General features: G+C 39.6%; 1 protein-coding gene and 1 pseudogene across 1 annotated transcript; one reads left to right on the top strand and one right to left on the bottom strand.

The window, feature by feature from the left end:
- Window positions 1-1,085: 1,085 nt before the first annotated feature.
- On the top strand, window positions 1,086-5,458 carry LOC110554843 (pyruvate kinase PKM-like; annotated as a pseudogene).
- A 13,588-nt stretch (window positions 5,459-19,046) lies between these two features.
- Window positions 19,047-19,661, bottom strand: LOC110554838 (acyl carrier protein, mitochondrial-like). The gene has a single exon (XM_060393258.1). It carries the CDS (start codon window positions 19,659-19,661, stop codon window positions 19,191-19,193), a length of 471 nt encoding a protein of 156 aa, XP_060249241.1. The 3' UTR covers window positions 19,047-19,190.
- Window positions 19,662-22,853: the final 3,192 nt, after the last annotated feature.

The following is a 22,853-nucleotide window of genomic DNA, read 5'->3' on the forward strand; positions in this document are numbered from 1 at the left end:
TGGTATTGCATCAAAGACATAGTCAAGAAAAGAAAAATATGGACAAATTGAGCTTCATTGAAATTTTGAAACTTGCACACCAGAGGATAATGTAAATATTTTGTATTTTTTATGTTTAATTTTATTAATTACACTTTATACACTTCGTATCCCCCTGTAGCTCCCTCCCTTCCCTCTTCCCAATCCCACCCTTTTTCCCCCTTCTCCACCCATGTCCCTCCCCAAGTCCACTGATAGGGGAGGTCTTCCTTTCCTTCCTTCTGATCCTAGTCTATCAGGTCTCATCAGAAGTGGCTGTACTGTATTCCTCTGTGGCCTGGTAAGGCTGCTGCCCCCTCTCATGGGGAGGTGATCAAAGAGCAGGCCAATCAGTTCATGTAAGAGACAGTCCCTGTTCCTATTACTATGGAATCCACTTGGACACTGAACTGCCATGGGCTACATCTGTGCAGGGGTTTTACGCTATCTCCATGAGTGGTCCTTGGTCTCAGAAAAGACCCCTGTGCCCAGATTTTTTATTCTGTTGCTCTCCTTGTGGAGCTCCTGTCCTCTTCAGGTCTTACTATCTCCTCCTTCATTCATAAGATTCCCTGCACTCTGCCCAAAGTTTGGCTATAAGTCTCAGCATCTGCCTTGATACCCTGCAGGGTAGAGGCCCTCTGTGGTAGGCTCCTGTCATGTTCCCTGTTTTCTCCCTCCCCCGATGTCTATCCTTTTTGCCTTTCTGAATGGGAATTGAGCATCTCACCCAGAGTCCTCCTTCTTGATTAGTTTCTTTAGGTGTACAGATTTTAGTATGTTTATCCTATATTATATATCAAATATCCACTTATGAGTGAGTATGTACAGAAATTATGGTACATCTACACAATGGAATATTACTCAGCAATAAAAAACAAAGAAATCATGAAATTTGCAGGCAAATGGTGAGAACTTGAAAAGATCATCCTGAGTGAGGTATCCCAGAAGCAGAAAGATACACAGGGTAAATACTCACTCATAAAGTAACTTTTTTACATTTAATACTTGGTAGTAAAAAATAAAATGAAAGGATGCTATCAGCAGAATAGAAGGCAACCCCTAGGATGGGTGAGAATATGTTCACATCTTCATCTGATAAAGGCTTGATAGCAGTGTTGGGTTATTTGATTCAAGTAAGCAAACAAAAGAAAGCAGATGGCACCACCAATCTTTGGAGCTCAGTAGAGTGCGTCAGTCGTAAAATCCCTCACACCTATCAGACAGCTGTTATCAGGAAGAGGAAGGAATAAAAGAAGTGGGAAATCTGGGCCTAGGGGCTCGGGTCTGGAATTTCAGCTGCTTCATAGAGTGATGCTAGAATGGAATATTCAGGGCCAGCTTAAGCAATTCAGCAAAACACTGTCTCAAAATTAAAAAAGATACAATACAATAAAAAATGGAAAGGTTTTTATGGCTGTAGCTCAGTAGTATCACACTTGCTTACCATACATGAATCCCTAGGTTATAAAAGGGATGAAAGAACAAATATTGGCTGAGATATCTAAAAATTGGGACCATAGTCACATGATTCTTGAGCAGCCTCCACTCTATAGCCCTGACATTTGCCACAGAGGTGGTCTCTTAGTTTTAGTGACTCTCATCTATATTTTATAACTCTCTGATTAGAGAGAAAGAAAACAATGTGAGGATAACTGGTTTTCTACCAGATCATCCAACTTTTGATCTAACAGAGATCCAGCAGGTGTAAATTGTTCACATAAACACTTATCTTAGTGAATGGATGAATGGAACATTTCATTTTATGCAAGAAATATATTATAGATATAAAAACATTCCTGCTGCCCAGGTTATGCTTTATAATTTCAGAACTTTTTTCGGGTAGTAGACATTAAAACTATTTAATTATTATATTTTGGGTTTTTGTTGTTGTTTGGAGGTTTTTATTTGGGAGAAGAGATTTTAAAACATCTTTGTGTAGTTCAAGCAGGCCTCATCAAACTCCTTAAACTCCAACATTGACCTTAAACTTTTGATCCATCTACACTTACCTACTGAGTGCTGGGATTATAGACATATACCATAATGCCTGGTATGCATGGTGCTAGGAATTACACTAGGGGATTTATGAATAGTAAGCAAGTATTCCACCAACTGAGTGATGCCTTCAGCCCTTCATTATTATCATTTATTATTTGAAACAAGACCTTGCTATGTACCTAAGATTGCCACTAAATTCACTCTTTGGGCCAACCTGGTCTACAGGACTCCATTTACCTGCATTAATACCCCACCCCCATGTGGCAGAAACGTGAGTAGACATGTGCCAACATGTCTACTCTTATTCAGTATTCTTGACTTACACTTTTACAACTACCAGTCATTCAGGTAAGTGGCTTTATCAAAATTACTGTGCTTTTGAAAAGGGGTATAATTTGTCTACTTTTCAAAGGTAAAGTTAGTTTTTAAATACAATTTAATGATATTTTTCTCATTTTTCAGGGCAGCCTAAACATCAAAATTTAAAGAAAAAGGATGCTGAGCCTCCAATGCCTCAATGCTAGCCTACAATGCTTCAGCATCTTCTACCAAAGAGCAGAAACTTAAAGGTGAAAAAGTCATTTTAGCACAAATGCGTATAGTACCACTGCATTTCATTCTATTGCTTCTACTTACCTGAGTTCCCCAGCCTGTGGGGAACAAATACCCAATGTGTGGCAGATTCCCTTTCTCCCTCAGTGATGCTCTGAGTAAGAATGTGTCCTAAATTAGTCAAGAGTTCTTACTGAAATGATAGGCCTTTTTAGTGTTTGTTGCAATTCCATCAGAAATGCAGTAAATATTTCTGCATAAATTTTCACTATGATATCTACATTTCTGTAAAATAATATAAGTTAAGGTTTGTGAGTTAAATTTTACTTTAATAAATATTCTCAAATACTTTTGAAAAATATTACAGTTAATAATTTTGCCAACAAATGCACAAAAAGCTTATTTCTACCTGTATTAGTCAGCACTGAACTACTTATGAATTGGAAAAGAAACTAAACTATTAAATTATGCCATTCAGATGATAGTACCACAGAACTGTGATCTAGAGTCTCTTGAAAGGTCCCTGGAATTACAAAGGCCTCTTGCAATAGAAAAGTCCATTTAAAAAATTACGTGGAATCTTCAGAGACCATGATATTCTAAATAAACTAGGAAGAGTTAGACTTTATGATTTCAAACATACTGCTAAGATACTGACATTATAAGTCTGGCATATGCTTATTCACTCATCCATAAAACCCATCCACTCAGAGCTCAGGGAACCCTATGAAAGAGGAAGTGGAAACAGTGTAGAGGGGTGGAGGACACCAAAGCCCTCTGAGTCAACCAAGCAAGATGTGTATGAGCTCGCAAAGACTGAAACAGCAAACGCAGGACAAACTCGGGTGTACAGCAGGTCTTCTCGATACATGTTACAGCTTTTAGCTTAGTATTTTTTTGGAACTCCTGAGAGTCAGAACAAGTGGGTCTCTGATTCTTTGGCCTGCTGTTGGGACTCTTTTCTGCCTGTCTGTTGCCATGTCTAACTTTAATATAATAGTTTTTGTTTCATCTTATTTTATTTTGTCATGTTTGGTTGTTATCTCTTAGAAGGTATTCTTTTTGATGAGAGACAGAAAAGGAGTAAATCCAGAGGGAAGGGGAAGGTAGAGAGAAACTGGGAGAACTAGAGAGGAGGGAAACTATAATCAAGTTATATTGTACAAGAAAAAAATAATCTTTAATTTTCTGCATGATGTCCTGGAATGAGAGTATATCACTTTTATCAACAGTTCCTTTACTAAATTGCCTTTTTATTTCGGTGTGACCATAATCAATGGAATTATAAATATCACTGCACAGTTTTTATTATGCTACTTGTAGTTTTAAAAAGAGAGTGCCGAATTAAGGACACACACACACACACACACACACACACACACATATATTTTAGTTTTAATAAGTGTTAACAAATAATTTCCTGAAAAATACAATTAACAGTTAAGCCAGTGTGCATAAGAAGCCTATATCTCAGTATTGTAGCCAACACTAGACTTTTTACGGACTGAAAATATAAAAGACATTAAATTGTATTGTTAAAAAGTCTAAACTGCAGAAAAGTGATGAGGATTTTTAAATCCTTATAAGAATTTGAAAGACATAAAAAGGTAGTAAAGTCCATTTTCAACTTCATATGAAATCTTGACAAGCAGTAATAATCAAAATAGTATGTAAAACAAGCAAGCTAAGAAGAGTCAGAATTCATAATTTCCAAATATGCTACCAAGCTGAAGGCACAATGTCTCTGGCATACAGATGCCACATAGGGCAGTGAAAAAGAGGAGGGAACATCCCGGCTGGACTATAAGAACATCTGCACGGTGGAGGAGGCGGGCAGCAAGACCTAGGTGGACGACAGGCTCATTGCAGGTGGAGGAGAAAGGTGCTGGCTTCCGGGTGATGGAGGTGGAGAATGGTGGCTCCTTGGGCACAAGAAGGAGGTGAACCTCTCTGGAGCTGCTGTAGACCTCCCTGCTGTGTCAGAAAAGGACTTCCAGGATTTGAAGTTTGGAGTGGAACAGTATGTAGACATGGAGTTTGCGTCTTTTATCCGCAAGGCAGCCAATATGCATGAGGTTAGGAACATCCTGGGAGAGAAGGGCAAGGATATTTAGATCATCAGCAAAATCAAGAACCATGAAGGCATCCGCAGGTTTGATAAGATTTTAGAGGCCGGAAATGGGATCATGGTGGCTCTTGGTGACCTACGCTTTGAGATTCCTGCAGAGAAAGTCTTCTTGGCCCAGAAGATGATGATTTGAGGATGTAACTGAGCCGGGAAGCCTGTCATCTTCACCACACAGAAGTTGGAGAGCATGATCAAGAAACTTTGTCCCACCGAAACTGTGTCCCAACGCAGTCCTGGATAGAGCAGACTACATCACGCTTTTGGGAGAAACAGCCAAAGGGGACTACCCTTTGGAGGCTGTTCACATGCAGCGCCTGATTGCCGGTGAAGCAGAGGCTGCCATGCATCACTTGCAGATTCGAGGAACTCGGAAGCCTGGTGCACAGTACCAGTACCAACGACCCCACATAAGCTGCAGCCTTGGGAGGGCGCCTTGGCGACCTCCTTCAAGTGTTGCAGTGGGGACATTATCATGCTCACCAAAGGGCCAGGTACTGCCCTTGTGCTCCCATTGTTGTTGTGACACGCAATCCCCAGAGAGCTTGCCAGGCCCATCTGTACCGTGGCATCTTCCCTGTGCTGTGTAAGGATGCAGTGCAGGATGCATGGGCCGAGGATGTTGACCTTCGTGTAAACTTGGCCATGAATGTTGGCAAGGCCCGAGGCTTCTTCAAGAAGGGAGATAGGGTCATTGTGCTGACCGGCTGTTGCCCTGGCTCTGGCTTCATCAACACCATGCGTGCAGTGCCTATGCCTTGATAGCGCTCTGGAGCCCTCTTCTAGCCCCTGTCCCTTTCCCCAATCCCATCCATTAGGCCAGCAACGCTTGTAGTGCTCACTCTGGGCCACAGTGTGGCGCTGGTGGGCTGGAACGCCAGGGAAAATTCACCCCTCTGAAACACGGAATAGAGCCCAGCTGTCTACCACATGGCCCTGCCAGAGCAAGGGGTGAAGGAAGAATGCAGGACCGGAAGCCCTCTGACGTTTGCACGAAAGGGCAGCAACATCTCTGTGTACTTTGCTCCTGTAGAAAGTTGCCCAAAGAACTCCCAGGCCTGGCCTGGAGTCAGGAGACAGCAAGAGTAGGGCCTTGAGGGCCTGAGGCCTAGAGTTCTAGTGTAGGTAATCTTTGGCTCTGACCCTGACTTGCTTTCCCAACAGTTTTGGCTTCCCCCACTCCTCCTTGTGCAATCCACCCCGCAGACACTCCACTCTTCACCTTCTATTCTGCAGCATCTCCAAGCCTGTTGCTATAGTGCCCACCTGAATGTCAGTAAACAGCAGCTGAAGGGAAAAAAAAAAAAAAAGATAAAACCTGGGCCCTTGGCTTGCACTATTTTCAAAAATAGCTCAGCATGAATCACATAAATACAAAGGACAACTGAATTATTGAAAGTATTAAATGAAAATTTAGGAGGAAACATAGTAAATTTAATATTGTATTTTTTAATTGGCCACAGAGACACAGTAAGAAAGTAATATCAAAAATGAGAATTCACAAGCATTTAAAACTTTTTTACATCTCTTTGTGCAATTAATATAAGACATGAAAAAATGAGTTGAATTGGCACTGGCAATATGACTTTGTTTTGTCTTTTGAAACAGGATTTCTCTGTGTGGCCTTGGCTGTCCTGTAACTCACTCTGTAGCTGGCTGTGAATTCCTGAGTGCCACCCAGCTACTGGCAAGGTAAGGGTGCTTGATTCCCCAAGCCTGTTAACCTAAGTCAGTCCTTAGAATATACATACTGTAGAGGAGAGAACTGACTCTCACAAGATGTGTTCTGATATTTTCACATGTGCATACACTTGGACACATCCAGATGGATAAATAAATGTTTTTAAAGATTTATTTTACATGTATAAGTGTTTGGCCTGCATTTATGTATGTGCACTGTGTGCAGGCCTGGTGCCTTGTAGAGGCCAGTAGAGGGCTTTAGTTCCCTGGAACTAGAGTTATGGATGGTCATGTACCATGTAGGTACAGATAACCAAACCCCAGGTCCTTTGAAAGAATAGCATGTATTCTTTTTTTTTCCTAGGTTTTTTAAAAATATATTTTTTTTATTAATTTCAGCTTATTGACTTTGTATCCCAGCTGTAGCCCCCTCTCTTGACCTCTCCAAATCCAAGCCTCCCTCCCTCTTCTTCTATGCCCCTCCCCTAATCCATTGACAGAGGAGGTCCTCCTCCCTTCTTATCAGGTCTCATCAGGACTGGCTGCATTGTCTTCCTCTGTGGCCTGGTAAGGCTGCTCCCCCCTCAGTGGGAGGTGAACAAAGAGCCAGCCCCTGAATTCATGTCAGAGACAGTCTCTGTTCCCATTATTAGGGAACCTGCTTGGACACTGAGTTACCATGGGCTATATCTGTGCAAGGGTTCTAGGTTATCTCCATGAATGAATACTCCTTGTTTGGAGTATCAGTCTCAGAAAAGACCCCTGTGTCCGGATTTTTTTGGTTCTGTTGCTCTCCTTGTGGAGCTCCTGTCCCCTTCAGGTCTTTCTATCTCCCCCTTCTTTCATAAGATTTCCTGCACTCTGCCCAAAGTTTGGCTACAAGTCTCAGCATCTGCTTTGATACCCTACTGGGCAGAGTCTTTCAGAAGCCCTCTATGGTAGGCTCCTGTCCTGTTTCCTGTTTTCTCCCTCTTTCGATGTCCATCCCATTTGCCTTTCTGAATGAAGATTGAGCATCTTAACCAGGGTCCTCCTTCTTGATTAGCTTCTTTAGGTGTACAGATTTTAGTGTGATTATCCTATATTTTATGTCTAAAATCCACTTATAAGTGAGTATGTACCATGTGTTTCTTTCTGCTACTGGGATGATCTTCTCTAGTTCTCACCATTTGCCTGCAAATTTCATGATTTCCTTGTTTTAATTGCTGAGTAGTATTCCATTGCGTAAAAGTACCACAATTTCTGTATCCATTCCTCAAATGAGGGACATCTGGGTTGTTTCCAGCTTCTGGCTATTACAAACAAAGCTGCTATGAACATGGTTGAGCAAATGTTCTTGTTGTGTACTTGAGCATATTTTGGATATATGCCTAGGAGTAGTACAGCTGGATCTTGAGGTAGCACTATTCCGAATTGTCTGAGAAAGCCTCAGATTGATTTCCAAAGTGGTTGTACAAGTTTACATTTCCACCAGCAATGCAAGAGGGTTCCCCTTTCTCCAAATCCTCTCCAGCATGTGTTGCCACTTGAGTTTTTGATCTTAGCCATTCTGATGGGTGAAATCTCAGGGTAGTTCTGATTTGCATTTTTCTGACAGCTAAGGGTGATGAAAGTTTTCTCTGCCATTCAATACTCCTCTATAGGGAATTCTCTGTTTAGCTCTGTACCCCATTTTTTAATGGGATTACTTAATTTGTTGCTTTTTAACTTCTTGAGTTCTTTATATATTCTGGATATTAGCTCTCTGTCAGATATAGGGTTGGTGAAGATCCTTTCCCAGTCTGTAGGCATTCGTTTTGTTCTGATGACAGTGTCCTTGAATAGCAAGTATTCTTAATCACTGAGCCATCCCTCTCTAGCCAGTAAATAAATGTTTGAAGTTTTTTGTTTGTTTGTTTTTGGTTGGCTTTGGTTTTGGTTTTTTGTTTTTCAAAACAGGGTTTCTCTATGTAAGCTGTCCTGGACTCACTCTGTAAACCCAGCTGGGCTCAAATGCACAGAGATATAGCTGTCTCTGCCTCCACAAGTGCTGGGATTATAGGCTTGCTTCACTGTGCCCAACTGTTTTTGTTTGTTTGTTTTATTGAATTAATTTAAAATAAAGGGAGTCTACCAAGTGGAACAAAATGTTTCAAGTCAGACACTATTAAAGGGTTAACATATCCAAAGATTTGCAAATAGATATCCAAATCTCAACAATAATAAAATTCAAATAAATACCTTGCTAAACACTCTAATAGACCTTTCTTCTAAAAAGATAATACAAATATCCAACGAATATGCACACATGTAAACATTACTAATCACTGGGGAAATTCAACCCAAAACTACAAAGATAAAACAGTATACCTTAGATAGGTAATATTAGGAAGAGAGAGAGAAACGAAAGACAAAAGTGGGAAAAAAAAGATAGCATTACCAGTAATCCTTACTAACAGGAAGGATAGGGCAGGAGAACCACAGGTTCTAAGACCCTATGACACACAGTGCGGTCAGGCCGCTATATTTCTACATAGGGATAAAATGAAGACAGAGACCCTTGCCTAGTGCACATGCAGCCTGAGTTCCCTCCTCGGCATATGGAGCTAATAAACACAGAATAAGAACAAGTGTTGTCAGAGGTCAAAAACTAAAGCTAAGTGGCACATACTGCCACACAAGCTCCAACAGGTTTGAGCGCCCTCCATCTACAGCCCCATCATTTGCAATGCAAATGCCTTTTCTCAACTACAATGTAGTGATTTTTGATTAGGAAAAGAGATATTGTTCTCCTTTTCAGTGTTGGATGAAAGCAATGTGAGGACACATGGTTTTCTACCAGATCATCCAACATTGGAACAGATGGAGAGCTCCCGCTGTACATTGTTCACCTACACTCACCTCAGTAAATAGAAGTTTAAATGTTTCATTTTATTCAAGAAATACAATATAGAAATTTTTTAATTTGCAAAATTGGCCTACAAACTTTGAGGTAAGTCAACAACCCACTACTTTATTTAAGCATTTGCCCCAAAATGGAAAGATAAAGAAACTATTTTATTTTCTATGTATTTCCTTTTCTGTTTACTACTTTTCCAAATTCACATACAACAGTGTTTTATATTATTTTTCTATCTTGCTCTGTTGTTTTTATTGTGAAAATGTTACTTCAAATTTAAAAAACAGATAAAGCTTTACACGTACAGAAACTATCCTAAAATGTATAACAGTCCCTCATAGCTTCATTTATTGTCCTACTTATTTTTGTTGTTGGTGGTGGAATTTTTGTTGTTGTTGTTGATTTGTTTGTTTTTGTTCTTTCTCTGACATTTGGTTTGTGAGACAGGAAAGCTGTGTATAGCAAGCCTGGAGCCACCCTTAGCATGTAGGCAGACTGACAGTCAGACACCCATGTCTCTGCCTCAGTCCTGGGAGCACAGGCATGCAAGACCTCTCCCTGCACTGTTCTTTCTCCTTATATGTAATCTTTTATGAGCATGGGGGGTTGCATGTGTACATGTTTCTGTATATGTGCATGTGTGTATGTAGATATGCATTCCTGTAGAAGTCAAAGGTTAATCTCACATATTGTTCCCTGATGCTTTCAAACTTATTCTTTCTTTTTTTAATTTTGTAAAATTTATTCTTTAAAAACTTTTTAAAAAATAAAAAGTATCACCCAATCAAATTAAGCAGAATTAAATAGTCTATAGAGTTCAATAAATTTCTACACAGTTAGACTAAGCATTAGGAATAAAAGCCAGGGAGCCTCACATTAAATTTTATACTCTCAGTATAAAACCTATTTTCTGAGGCAGAATATCTCGACAAATGTAGAGTGAGGTTATCTGGATAGCAAATTCTTGTGTCATTACCCCAGCACTAGGATTACAGTCACTAGCCACAGCCCTAAACTTTATAGATGGTTGCTGAAATTTCAGGTGTGTGTGCTTGTACGGCAAGCACTTAACCTATGTGCTGTCTCCCTAGCCCCCAACTTATACTATTATAATAGACTTACATAAAATACCAACAACCAGGCAAAGTAAATTCAAAGAGAATCTATGTTTGCTGGTTAAACTGCAAGTTACTGAGGAGTTAAGAGGCTGGGCTTTAGAGGAGATTGATTTTTCCAGGACCTGAACAATGACAATATCATTAAACATGCTAACATAGAAAAAAGAAAATCTCATAGGGTCACACCCCTAGACAAAGAACTAAAGGAAAGTAATGACTGCTGAGAAAGGGGGAATTAGTTACTCCCAGGTATGATCCCTCTGATTGCTTATCCAATCTACTGCTATCAGCCCAGAAACCATATACATACAAACAACAAAAAACAGACACAACAGACTGTATTTATATATTTGTGTGTATTTATGTAATGATAATAACCAAAGGAAAAAAAGGCTATTTCAGAGTGGGGGCACTTGAGTGAGCTATAGGGAAAAAAACATGGGAAGGCCTTGAGGTAGAACAGGTAATGGGAAGTAATGTAATTATGTTTTAATTTAAATGTATTTAGGTATAAATATAAATGTAATGAGTTTGTTTTCACACCTATAAATTTTGAAATTAGTTTATTTACTGTATCACTTAAAATCTTATTCTTTTCAGAACAGCCTAAATTTGTAAAGTTACCTTAAAGAGGTGTTGAATTTTTAAATAATTTGAAGGAGGTTGCCTCTACTCCAAATATCAAAGTCATTAAAGGGAAAGAAAACCCTGTAAAATGTGTCTGAAACAAAACTCTGTACTCTGTTCCCACCATTCCTATCTGCCAGTACCCCGAGTATGGGCTCTTCCCACAAACAGCCTGTACTATGAGCCCCTGTGCTTCCCTGTTAATAGACACATGTGTGGAAGAGTTGGTGATCCTGATCCGAAATAGAATCCTGTGTATAGATCCCTCCTTACTTCTAAGCCAGATAAATTGATTGATTTCCTTCATGCCTTATATCTTTCATTTTCTCTGTAATACTAGAAAATGAGAATATATTACATCTCTGTGGTTGCAGTTTCCATCACTGGTGCAGTCAAAAGCATCACTTATTTAAAACTGAGACAGGATCTTACTATGTAGTAAGACTGGAAGTTGCTATATAGACAGGCTGGCTAGAACTCATGGAGATGGACTGCCCTTATTTCCCATTGTGATGGAATTAAAGGCATGTGCCAGCATAGTCCACAAATTATATTTATATTTTTTATTTCTTAATCATATTTTCATAATGCTAGTTTGTCTTTATAGAGTACTGCATGTAAGATTGTTGTAATTAGAAAATGTATGCTTTTACTATTTATAGATACTTCTATATACATTCTATAATGACTATTCTTAATTATCTTGGAAATAAAGTCATGAAAAAAACTTCTGCAAAATTCTCAGCATGAGATTTTGTGAATTAAAATATTAACAGTATTAAACTATATTGGTTATCTAACACTAGCACAGAAATTAACTATAGCCCGTGGGAAAATCCCTAGAATTACAAAGATATCTGACCAGAGTATAAAAGTCCATTTTCAAATTCATATGGAATCGTCAGAGACTGTACCAGTTTAAATAATAGTGAAAATAACAAAATAAGAGAAACACTTCAAAATGTAATAACTGATTACCTTACACATTAAAGCAAACCTGGAAAACATTAGAAAAATGTACACAAAACCATATAAGACATTTACCTTAGAATGTATTTTTGAATTGGCATTGAAGGCATAGTCAAAAAAAAAAAAATATATATATATATATATATATAGGCAAATTAGGGTTTGTCTGAGCTAAAAATTTGTGCACATTAAGAAAAATACATCTGTGCAGGGGTTCTAGGTTATCTCCATGCATGGTACTTGGTTGGAGTATGGAGTATGAGTCTCTGGAAAGACCCCTGTGTTCAAATTTTCTGGTTCTGTTGTTCTCTTTGTGGAGTACCTGTCCTCTCCAGATCTTATTATTTCCCACTTCTTTCATAAGATTCCAGAGACTCATACTCCAACCAAGTACCATGCATGGAGATAACCTAGAACCCCTGCACAGATGTGACCATGGCAGTTCAGTGTCCAAGTGGGTCCCATAGTAATGGGAAGAGAGACTGCCTCTGACATAATCTGATTGGCCTGCTCTTTGATCACCTCCCCCTCAGGGGGAGCAGCCTTACCAGGCCACAGGAGATGACAATGCAGCCACTCCTGATGAGATCCTGATAGACTAAATCAGAAGGAAGGAAAGGGGACCTCCCATATCAGTGGACTTTGGGAGGGGCATTCGTGAAGAAAGGGGAGGGAAGGTGGAATTAGGAGGGGAGGAGGAAGGGGTTTATGGGGGGATACAAAGTTACTAAAGTGTAATTAATAAAAGTTTAAAAAAATAAAGAATTAAAAAATACAATTTTGTACAATTGGTATATGTTAGTAAAAAAGAAAACAAAACAAAATAAAAAAACAAACAAACAAAAAAATATGGGACAGTATTGATGGTGCCAAAAAAGCTAAAGACAGAGAGAGATCATGATTTCATGTCTGGATTCTATGAAGAATTACTTTACAAGCATAAAGAAGGTCTGAAGTTAAAGCACAAAAGATACATGAAAACATAGGAAATACTCTAACAGATACTGTTCCTGAGAAGGTATTACACACCAGCAGGAACATAGAAAGAAACTACAATAAGAGAAGTACTTTACCCACTGGAATGGTATTGCCAGGAAGAGAGGCAGAAAGAAAAGAAAAAGTAGAAGGAAAAGTAGCTGGGTCTGGAGTTACATACCTGTCGCTGTAGCTCCCTGGGAGACTCATGCAGGAAAATCACAGGTTCAAGGTCAACTTCGACAACAGTCAAAGTTTAGGTTTAGTGGGGCTGAGAGAGCCTGTGTCAGTATAAAAAGTGAGTAGAGGGCATGGTGGAGCACACCTGTAGTCCCAGCACTCGGGAGGCAGAGGCACGTGGATCCCTGTGGGTTCGAGGCCAGCCTAGTCTACAAATCAAGTCCAGGACAGCCAAGGCTACACAGAGAAACCCTGTCTAGAAAAACAAGCAAAAAATTAAAAATTAAAAAGTGAGTAGCATTCTGGGAATGGAAGTAGCTCAGTTGTAAAGTTCTCAACCAGCATATGACCTGTGTGCAACCCTCAATATCACAAAAACTAAGATAAAAGGAAAAAAGGGAGGAAAGAAACAAAGAAGAAGAGGAAAACAAAAATGTCAACAAAAGGATGTGAAGAAATAGGAAGCAGAAGCACCTGGTGACTGCAGGCCTGCAAAACCTCTAACTGCTCTGTTTCAGTCTCCTGACTGACACTCTTAGAAGCCACGTTTATACAATATCGCCTGCCAGAAAAGACAGATCAGAGTCTACTTGTGCTTGTTAACTGCTCTATGTAAATAACTCGAGGAGATTATGCTCAGAAGTAGTTCGTTTCCATCATCATCATTGTGCTCATGTTCCAGAGCTGTTCAAAACTTCTAATTTAGATGGTGAAAATGTTCACTTTCAAATAATCTGCACAAGTCAACACCTGCTGCAAAGAAACCTGAGATTAAAGGTTAAAAGAAAATACTGTAGTACAGATGTGTGAATTAAAATATTCTTTTCCTACTGTTTCTATTTATCAGAATTCTCAAATCTGTGAGCACCTTTCCAACAAACAGCTAAATTATAAGCCTGTGTGGAGAGCTTTGTCTTTCTGTACAGTAATCGGATCTTTTATTTCCGCCTTCTCTTCAGTATGTCCCTAAATGAGAAAACAGAACACTTCATCTATAGATCCTCTTTATGCCACCCTTACATTTTTGTTGTTGCAGCTACAACCAACACTACTCTCAGTGTCACTGTACTCTTATTTTCCTACTTTATACAGTAGTGTGTGTGAATCTGGTGGCTGGATGAAGAACGTGAACGCTTTTAATTTCATAGGTACGCAAAAACACTTTGTAGAATGAACATAATTAATAGTTGTGGCACTAAAAGCATGAAAAACTTTATCTAAATATCAAAGCTAATATTAGATTCTTCTATGAGTCATTCATAATTCATTGGTGTGTTGTTAAGTCTCCATGAGTTTCTGTGGTTTCTCTTATTGTTGCTATCTAGTTTTATTCCATTGTGATTAGATAAAATAAAGGATATTATCTCAATTTTTCTATAGCTCTTGAGATGTACTTCATTTTCTAGTGTGTTGATAATTCTGGCAAAAGCTTCATGGTCTGATTATGGCAATGTGTACTCTTTAGTGTTTTGGGAAAAATGTTTTATAGATGCCTTTTAGTTCATTTAATTGATGATGCCACTTAACTCTAGTGTGTCAAAGTTGATTATGGATTTTTTTGAGAAAGTTTTTCTGTGTAATCCTGGATGTACTGGAACTCGCCATGTAGACCATGCTGGCCTTGAACTCACAGAGATCCACCAACCCTCTGCCTTCTGAATGCTGGAATTAAAGGCACATGCCACCACACACAGCTCAATGCAGATTTTCTTTTTGTGTCCCTACTATATATCTAATGGTGAGAGTGATGTTGAAGCCACCCACTATTGCTGTGTTAGGATTCATTTGTGATTTTGCATCTAGTAGTATTTGTTTTATGAAACTGGGTGTGTATGTGCTCAGAAATGCCATATCTTTTTTTAACTGAACCCTCCAAATAATATTTAATTATTTTTTCTGACATAGCAGTATAACTTTAAGAGTTCAGGAGCACTTAGTTCCATAAATTCATAAAGGAAATTAAATTAGGAATAACCTTTAAATTCATAATTATTTGTTCTTCCTAGGTAGCAGCCAAAGTTGTCTCTTGATACATGTCAAACATAAATACAGTTTGTTCTTGTAAAATTAGTAAGAGAAAATAACTATTTCATTAAGCCTGTGTTAACAGGAGTCAAAAGGAAACTGAGTACAAGATAAAGTCATGGTCTATTAGCTTGCCTCAAGCAAGATGGCCATTCAAGCAATTTCAGGGAATTTATCTCATCTTTTATTTTCACACTGTACTTCAAATCTCAAATGTAATAATCTTATTTATAAATAATTCACACTGAAAATGTCAGTTTTATTTTTATTGGCATGATTAAGAAGTATTAAACATTAACACAAAAATTAAGCTCCAGAACAATTAACTTTTAGAGATATTTCAGATAGCAATTCAAAGTTACCAAAATCCTAGCCCATCACTCTTAACTTCAAGGACTTTTATTTTTTTATGTGCATTTGTGTGTATGTGCATGTGAATTTATACATGGTTCTGTGTGTGAATGGACCTCAGAGAACAATGTCAGTTCTTTCTAATGTTGGCTGCAGAGACTAAACTCGGGTTATCAGCCTTATCCACTGAACCATCTTGCTGGCCACCTCGAGTTTTTTAATTTTAAAAACTTGTAACCTGAGTTACTATAGCTTTATGACATTTTAAATGATAGGGCACAGTTACGAGAGACAGAGAACACAGTTAAAGTATTTACTAGTATGTAATTAAAAAGCAAATCTTCTCAGTGTCCTGCTGAAAAATATAACTCCAGACCTTGTAATCTGCACTTAGGAAATGGTGGTGCAATATAAAAAGAGGAAGTATAAGTAACATATTAGGAGACTTGAAACTCGGCCTTAATGGTCCGTTGTGGTTCGCAGCCTATTGTGGGATAATTTTGAATGTGATGTTGGCAGGTGTGCTGCTGACTCTTTTCCATCCTATTTGTTTTTTTTTTTTTTTAAGTACTTTAAATTAACATGTCTTTACACAGTGTTCCTTATTTTAGCAGATAGTTTCATTCCTATACGTAAACTATATGAACACTTTTAGATTGTCAAATACATTTACGCCTTCTTTGGAAGTAATATGAGCTAACTGTAAAGTCGTTGGCTTATAATCAGAAGGTAAACCATGGTGCCACCAGGTAAGAATTTGAGGTCACTAAAATGCAGCAGTAGTTTGGCTCAAAGTACATCTTAGAGTGATCGTCCTCATTCCTCTCAGTTTTTGTGAAATGAGATTTTAAATGAGATATATCTCTTTATCTTTTTATTTTTTTAAAGATTCGTTTGTTTATTATCTATACAATAGATATCTATTTTAGATAGATAATAATTATTACTATTTATTACACTATTTTATTATATTATTTATTCACTTTTATCCCAGCTGTAGCCCTCCCTCATCTCCTCCAGGCCCTACTTTCCCTCTTTCTTCCCTCCCCTATGTCCCTCCCCTGGCCCCCTGATAGGGAAGGTCCTTCTCCCCACCCTTCTTCTGTACTGCCGCAATCTCTGTTGAGAAAGCCAAGCTGCATAAAAGCCCTTGGCACTTGCCATCTAAATGAGGAGGAAAGGGACCCAGCAGCTGCCCATACCCGGGCCTCTAAGTGAAGGTCACTGAGGGGCCATCCAGGCTGGTGCCCCAAAGTCTGTACACCTGTGCTCCAGAAGAGAGCACCAGATCTAGATGGTTGGGAGCCACCCTGTGGGTGCTGGGAATTGAACTCAGGAGCTCTGGAAGAGCAGCTAGTGCTCTTAACCTCTGAGCCATCTCTCCAGCCCCCTATCTTTATCTTTTTAAAGAAAATTAGTACATATCTTAAATAGTTGGATAAAAATCATTTTTTCTAGATTAAAACAAATGTATTTGTGATATACTTGGGTCAAAAAATTAACATATATTTCAGGCCTATTTACATCACAATTTTCATTCAGTTTCTGATTGGCAACCACATTGCGTGTTTTTAGCTTGCTTAAGAACAGGTTTCCCAGAGGAGTTCTGAATAAATCCAACAGTGATGGGATTACTTTAGGAACAAAAATGGAATTTCCATGTTTTAGGCTGTTAATGCAGTTCCCTTTGTAGTTCTTTATACACATATAACTCCAAGTTGAAGACATAGTATAATTGGTGATCAACCCTCAAAGCAGCGCATAGTTAACTTAGCAAGATTATGAGGAGCTATTCAGAGTAAATTCTAACTATTTTAGAGGGAAATTGTTGCCTTCTGTTTAATTACATTAATTGAAATGTGTTTAAGAGAAAGATTTTCAGGATATTTTGTATGCTGTCAAACACAAAAGAATAGTATTGTGCCAGTGCCCAAAGGTAATATTATTACCGAGTACATGATGACAGTTCGTATTTTCCCACTTCACCCAGAATTTTAGAAACTAGAAGTTTGGGTGATACTGCATCAGTTGTACTGGGTAATTCTTAAGTCCTGTACATGTTGTTCATCCTATAATCATCCAGGATGATGAGGAACATTGCAGGCTGTCCAAGATGCAGAATTTCATTACACAGAGGCTGGCTTCAAACACAAAGTATTAGCCAGTCATGTCTATGTGTTTTATCCTATAATTTCCCTTAGAACCAAACTTACACGGGTTGAAAAATGATTTGGGATGTGCGCTGATTACATGAATGATAGTATTACTAAGCTTTAACTCTTGACAGTTTATTTGAATTGTGGAATAGAGAATGTAAAATATGTTCTGTATACTTGCTCTTTAGTGGCTTCTGTTATGTTACAGCTATTAAATTTACTATTTGTACAGTTCTGAGTTATAATTATGATTGCAGTTCATGTAGAGAAACATGGTTGTAATAGGAACAAGAGAATAGAAGTGCCCCAAATGCGATTTTTCGAATTCACTTGTAATTGCTGCTCTTATACTTGTGTTTGACAGAATAAAATTTGTAAAATCATTTTAGCATGAAAAATAAAATTTGAATCAACAAAAAAAATAAATACAGTTTGAATTTATGATAGCCCATCCACAGGCATTTAGTAAAATAAAATGTCAGAGAGTAGGACAGACAAAATAGCAAGCAAGGAATAAATTCTGTGTTCTCCTGTAATGATAGCCAACACTTTAAACATTTATGAAGTTCTATATCCTGTTTTAAGTGTTTTCCACCATCCACCATTTCAAGATTTAAATATTTTACCACCTCATGTAATGGTTTCATTTATGTAATTTTATGTCCTGTTTTAAGCATTTTCTGTTTTTTCTGTAATTTCAAGATTTAAGTTTTTCACCAACCTCATATAATAGTTTTATTAATAGTTCCTTCTATAGAGGAGGAAGTAGGAATATTAGACACTGCAAGAGGAAATACATAGCAAAGGCTATGAGTGTGCCTACAGTATTTATTTTTGTTGTTTACTTTTGAGATTGTGATTTAATTACATTTCTCCCTTCTTTCTTTCTCCTCTTTCCAAAACCTCCCATATGCCCCTCCCAGCTCTCCTTCAAATTCAAATTGTTGTTGAATGTATGTATGTATTTGTATATTCATAGATATTTCTAAATATAATCTCTTGAGTCTAGATAATGTTAACTGTTTGTATGTTTTCAGGGCTGACAATGTGGCAAACAACTAATTGGGAAAGACTATGTCTCCTGCTCCCAGTTTTACTCAGATACCTGTGGTTCTTTGTCTAGGGTTACGGTCTCTTAGGCTTTTTCCTGTCAACTTTGGCCTGTTCATTGATTTCATTCTCATTCAGCTCACATTTGGGTGGTCATGTTGGTGAGAGTTTACAGGTATAGCTTCTAATGTTTCTAGAAGACAAATCTCACAGCAAATTCCCTGATCCTCCAGCTCATAGAATCTTTTCTCCTCTTCTGCAATATTCCGGGTGCCTTACGTGTGGGAGCATTTGTGTCCCATTGGGACTGGGCTCCACACTCTTTTTATTTTTTATTTTTTATTTTAGTTTTGTAACAGATTTATTTTTAAAGGGCAAAACACTCAGATAATTTAAATACAAATCCAACAGAACCATTGTCGGTCAGTCACAATGCCATCATGTGTCCTCGGAGTTCTCTCAGTGAGGAAGAAGGCTCTGATCCTTTATTCATACACATCCTTCTTATGTGCAATGTAATCTACAATTTCTCGTGGACACGTTAACTTCTCTGCAACTGTATCAGGGATTTCAAACCCAAATTCATTTTCCATGGCCGCAATAATCTCCACTTGGTCCACACTGTCTACGCCCAGGTCCTTCATAAAATGAGAATTTACTGAGAGCTTTTCCGGGTCAATTTTGTCATGGAGTTTCAAGACATACAGAACTCGGTCTTTGATTTCCTCTAACGTCAATGAGGGTGCATCACTGTACTGGCGGCACAAGTGTGTAATCCTTCCAGGCACCTGCGCGAGGGCCAAGGCGGGCTGCAGAGTCCCGGGTCTCCTCCAGGTTCCCCCAATGCAGAGAGTGATGCTGAGTGGCCTGAACAAGGCCAATGTGGGAAGCTGGGACAGCGGTGCATAGACCGCGGGCAGGTGGCGGACACAGGCGGAAAGGACACGGGCCGCCATGGCTATGCCAATCCAGAATGCACTCACACTCTTGTATTTTGATTGATTGGTTTTCTGTAGTAGTCTCTGTTGCAAAGAATAGTTTCCTTGAGGGTTGAAAACTACACTTACCTGCATATCTGGGGTATAATGACAAATGTTTCTGTGGTTGTTAGGGTTAGTAACTCGGTTGTAGACTCTCCTCCAGTAAACAAGGCTTCATCTGAGTAGTTAGCTGGGTTTCCAGCACTAGGTATGGTTTTTCTCTTGTTGAGCAGGTCTTAAGTACAGTTGGAGACCTGTTGGTTATGGCAGATGCATGTGTGCCCTGACTGTGCCTGTGAAGCCATCACGCCAGTTGGTCATAGCGGATGCATGTGTGCCCTGACTGTGCCTGTGAAGCCATCACGCCAGTTGGTTATGGCAGATGCATGTGTGCCCTGACTGTGCCTGTGAAGCCATCACGCCAGTTGGTTATGGCAGATGCATGTGTGCCCTGACTGTGCCTGTGAAGCCATCACGCCAGTTGGTCATGGCAGATGCATGTGTGCCCTGACTGTGCCTGTGACGCCATCACGCCAGTCTGTTGTGGATGTGGCTCATAGGTATCACAGTTGTTCGGGACCATTTGTTGCCCCCTCCTTTGGAAGCACATGGCGCCTTCTGATACCATGAAGCCTCGTCCTCAGAGAGGGGCATATAGATCACTTCTACCTCAAGGGTCTTTGAGCCCTGTTTCTAAAATGAATGGTGTCTTCAGCCATAAGGACTTAGCTTCCACCTCTTGGGATAACCAAGGGCAAGAGCAATAGGCTGTATGTTTTGGGAGTCCTTTAGATAGCCCTAGTCACTGGGGTTTTTATCCCAGATGAGAAAACTTCATCTGGGATAAAACTATATATGTATATTTGTTCAATGAATTACATTCATTACAAGGGTTTGTTTTAGTTTTCATTCATTTCTTTAATTAATCACTTTACAGCCAGACTGCTCCTTCCCTCCTCTCCTCCCAGTCCCACCCTCACATCCCCTTCCCCCATTCTCCCCCTCATGTTCTTCTCAAAAAAGAGGAGGGCCTCACCCATGGGTACCAACCCACCCTGATATATCAAGTTAAAGCAGGACTAAGTGCATTCTCTCCCACTGAGGCCAGACAAGGCAGCCCAGTGGGAAAGGGACCCAAAGGCAAACAACAGAGTCAAGAGACAACCAATACTCCAATGTTAGGGAATCCACATACAGAACAAGCTGTGCATCTGTTACATATGTATAGGGGGCCTAAGTACAGCCATACATTATCTTTGATTGTGGTTCAATCTCTGTGAGTCCCCATGGGCCCAGGTTAGTTTACTTTGTAGGTCTTCTAGTGGTGACCTTGACCCCTCCAGCTTCCTTAATCCTTCTTCCCATTCTTCCACAAGACTCCTGAACTCGGCCTGTGTTTGGCTGTGTATCTCTGCATCTGTTTCCATCAGCTGCTGGATGAAGCCTCTTAAAAGACAGTTATGCTAAGTTCCTGTCTGCAAGCATAGCAGAGTATCATTAATAGTGTCAGAGGTTGGCTCTCTGCCACAGGGTGGGTCTTAAATTGGGCCAGTCCTTGGTTGGCCATTCCCTTAATCTTTGCTCCATCTTTATCCCTATACTTCTTGTAGGCAAGGACAAATTTGGGGCTGAAGGTTCTATGGGTGGGGTTGGTGTTCTCCTCCCTCCTCTGGCTACAGGGGGTGGTGACTTCAGGCTCCATATCCTCTGCTGCTGGGAGTCTCAGCTAAGGTCCCAGGAGCCTCCCCTGTCCCAGAAATTACCCCCAACTATTTCCATTCTTTCTCTCTCAGTCCTTTTCTCCACCCCCATAGCCACTCTTATATCCCTACACCTGATCCCACTCCTACTCCCCTCCCCACCCTCTCTCCCACCCAGTTCCTACCCTTCATCTACTTCAGATATCTATTCTATTTCCCTTTCTGAGTGAGATTCAAGTTTCCTCCTTTGGGCCCTCCTTGTTACTTAGCTTCTTTGGGTTTGTGAATTGTAAATGTAGAATGGTTATTATGTACTTTATGGCTAATATCTACTTATAAGTGAGGACATACCATGTGTGTTTTTCTAGGTCTGTGTTACCTCGCTTGGGATGATTTCTTCTAGTTCCATCTATTTGCCTGCAAATTTTATGATAGTTGTTTTTAATAGTTGAGTAATATTCCATTGTGTAAATGTGCCACATTTTCTTTATCCATTCTTTAGTTAAGGGACATCTGGGTTGTTTCCAGTTTCTGGCTATCATGAATAAAGCTGCTATGAACATAGTTGAGCAGGTATCCATGTGGTATAGCAGAGTATCTTTTGGGTATATGAGCAGGAGTGGTACAGCTGGGTCTTGAGGTAGAACTATTCCCAATTTTCTGAGAAAGCGTAAGATTGATTTTTCAAAGTGATGTGCAAGAGTGCACTTCCAACAGCATTGGAGGAGGGTTTCCCTTTCTCCACATTCTCACCAGCATGTGCTGCCACTCGAGATTTTTTTAATGAATATTTTTATTTTTATTTTCATTTTTATATTTATTAATTACAGTTTATTCACTGTGTATCCTCCCTGTAGCTCCCTCCCTCCTCCCCTCCCAACCCCAAGCTCCCTCTCCCTTCTCCACCCATGCCCCTCCCCAAGTCTACTGATAAGGGAGGTCTTCCTAGCCTTCCTTCTGATCCTAGTCTATCAGGTCTCATAAGAAGTGACTTCATTGTCTTCCTCTGTGGCCTGGTAAGGCTGCTCCGCCCTCAGGAGGAGGTGATCAAAGAGCAGGCCAATCAGTTCATGTCAGAGACAATCCCTGTTCTCATTATTATGGAACCCACTTGAACACTGAACTGCCATGGGCTACGTCTGTGCGGAGGTTCTAGGTTCTCTCCATAAGTGGTCCTTGGTTGGAGTATCAGTCTCAGAAAAGACCCCTATGCCCAGATTTTTTGGTTTTGTTGCTCTCCTTGTGGAGCTCCTGTCCTCTCCAGGTTCTACTATCTCCCCCTTCTTCCATAAGATTCCCTGCACTCATTCTTTTAGCCTGTGTCTTTTTGTTGGGGAATTGAGTCCATTGATGTTGAGAACTATTAATGATCAGTGATTGTTAATTCCTGTTATTTTGATGTTGGTGGTGGCAGAGGGTATATGTGTGTGTGTGCATACATGTGTGCACAAGTGTGTGTGTGGGTGTT

This window comes from Meriones unguiculatus, chromosome 10 (genome assembly GCF_030254825.1).
Source record: "Meriones unguiculatus strain TT.TT164.6M chromosome 10, Bangor_MerUng_6.1, whole genome shotgun sequence".
In the NCBI taxonomy this organism is placed as follows: Eukaryota; Metazoa; Chordata; class Mammalia; order Rodentia; family Muridae; genus Meriones; species Meriones unguiculatus.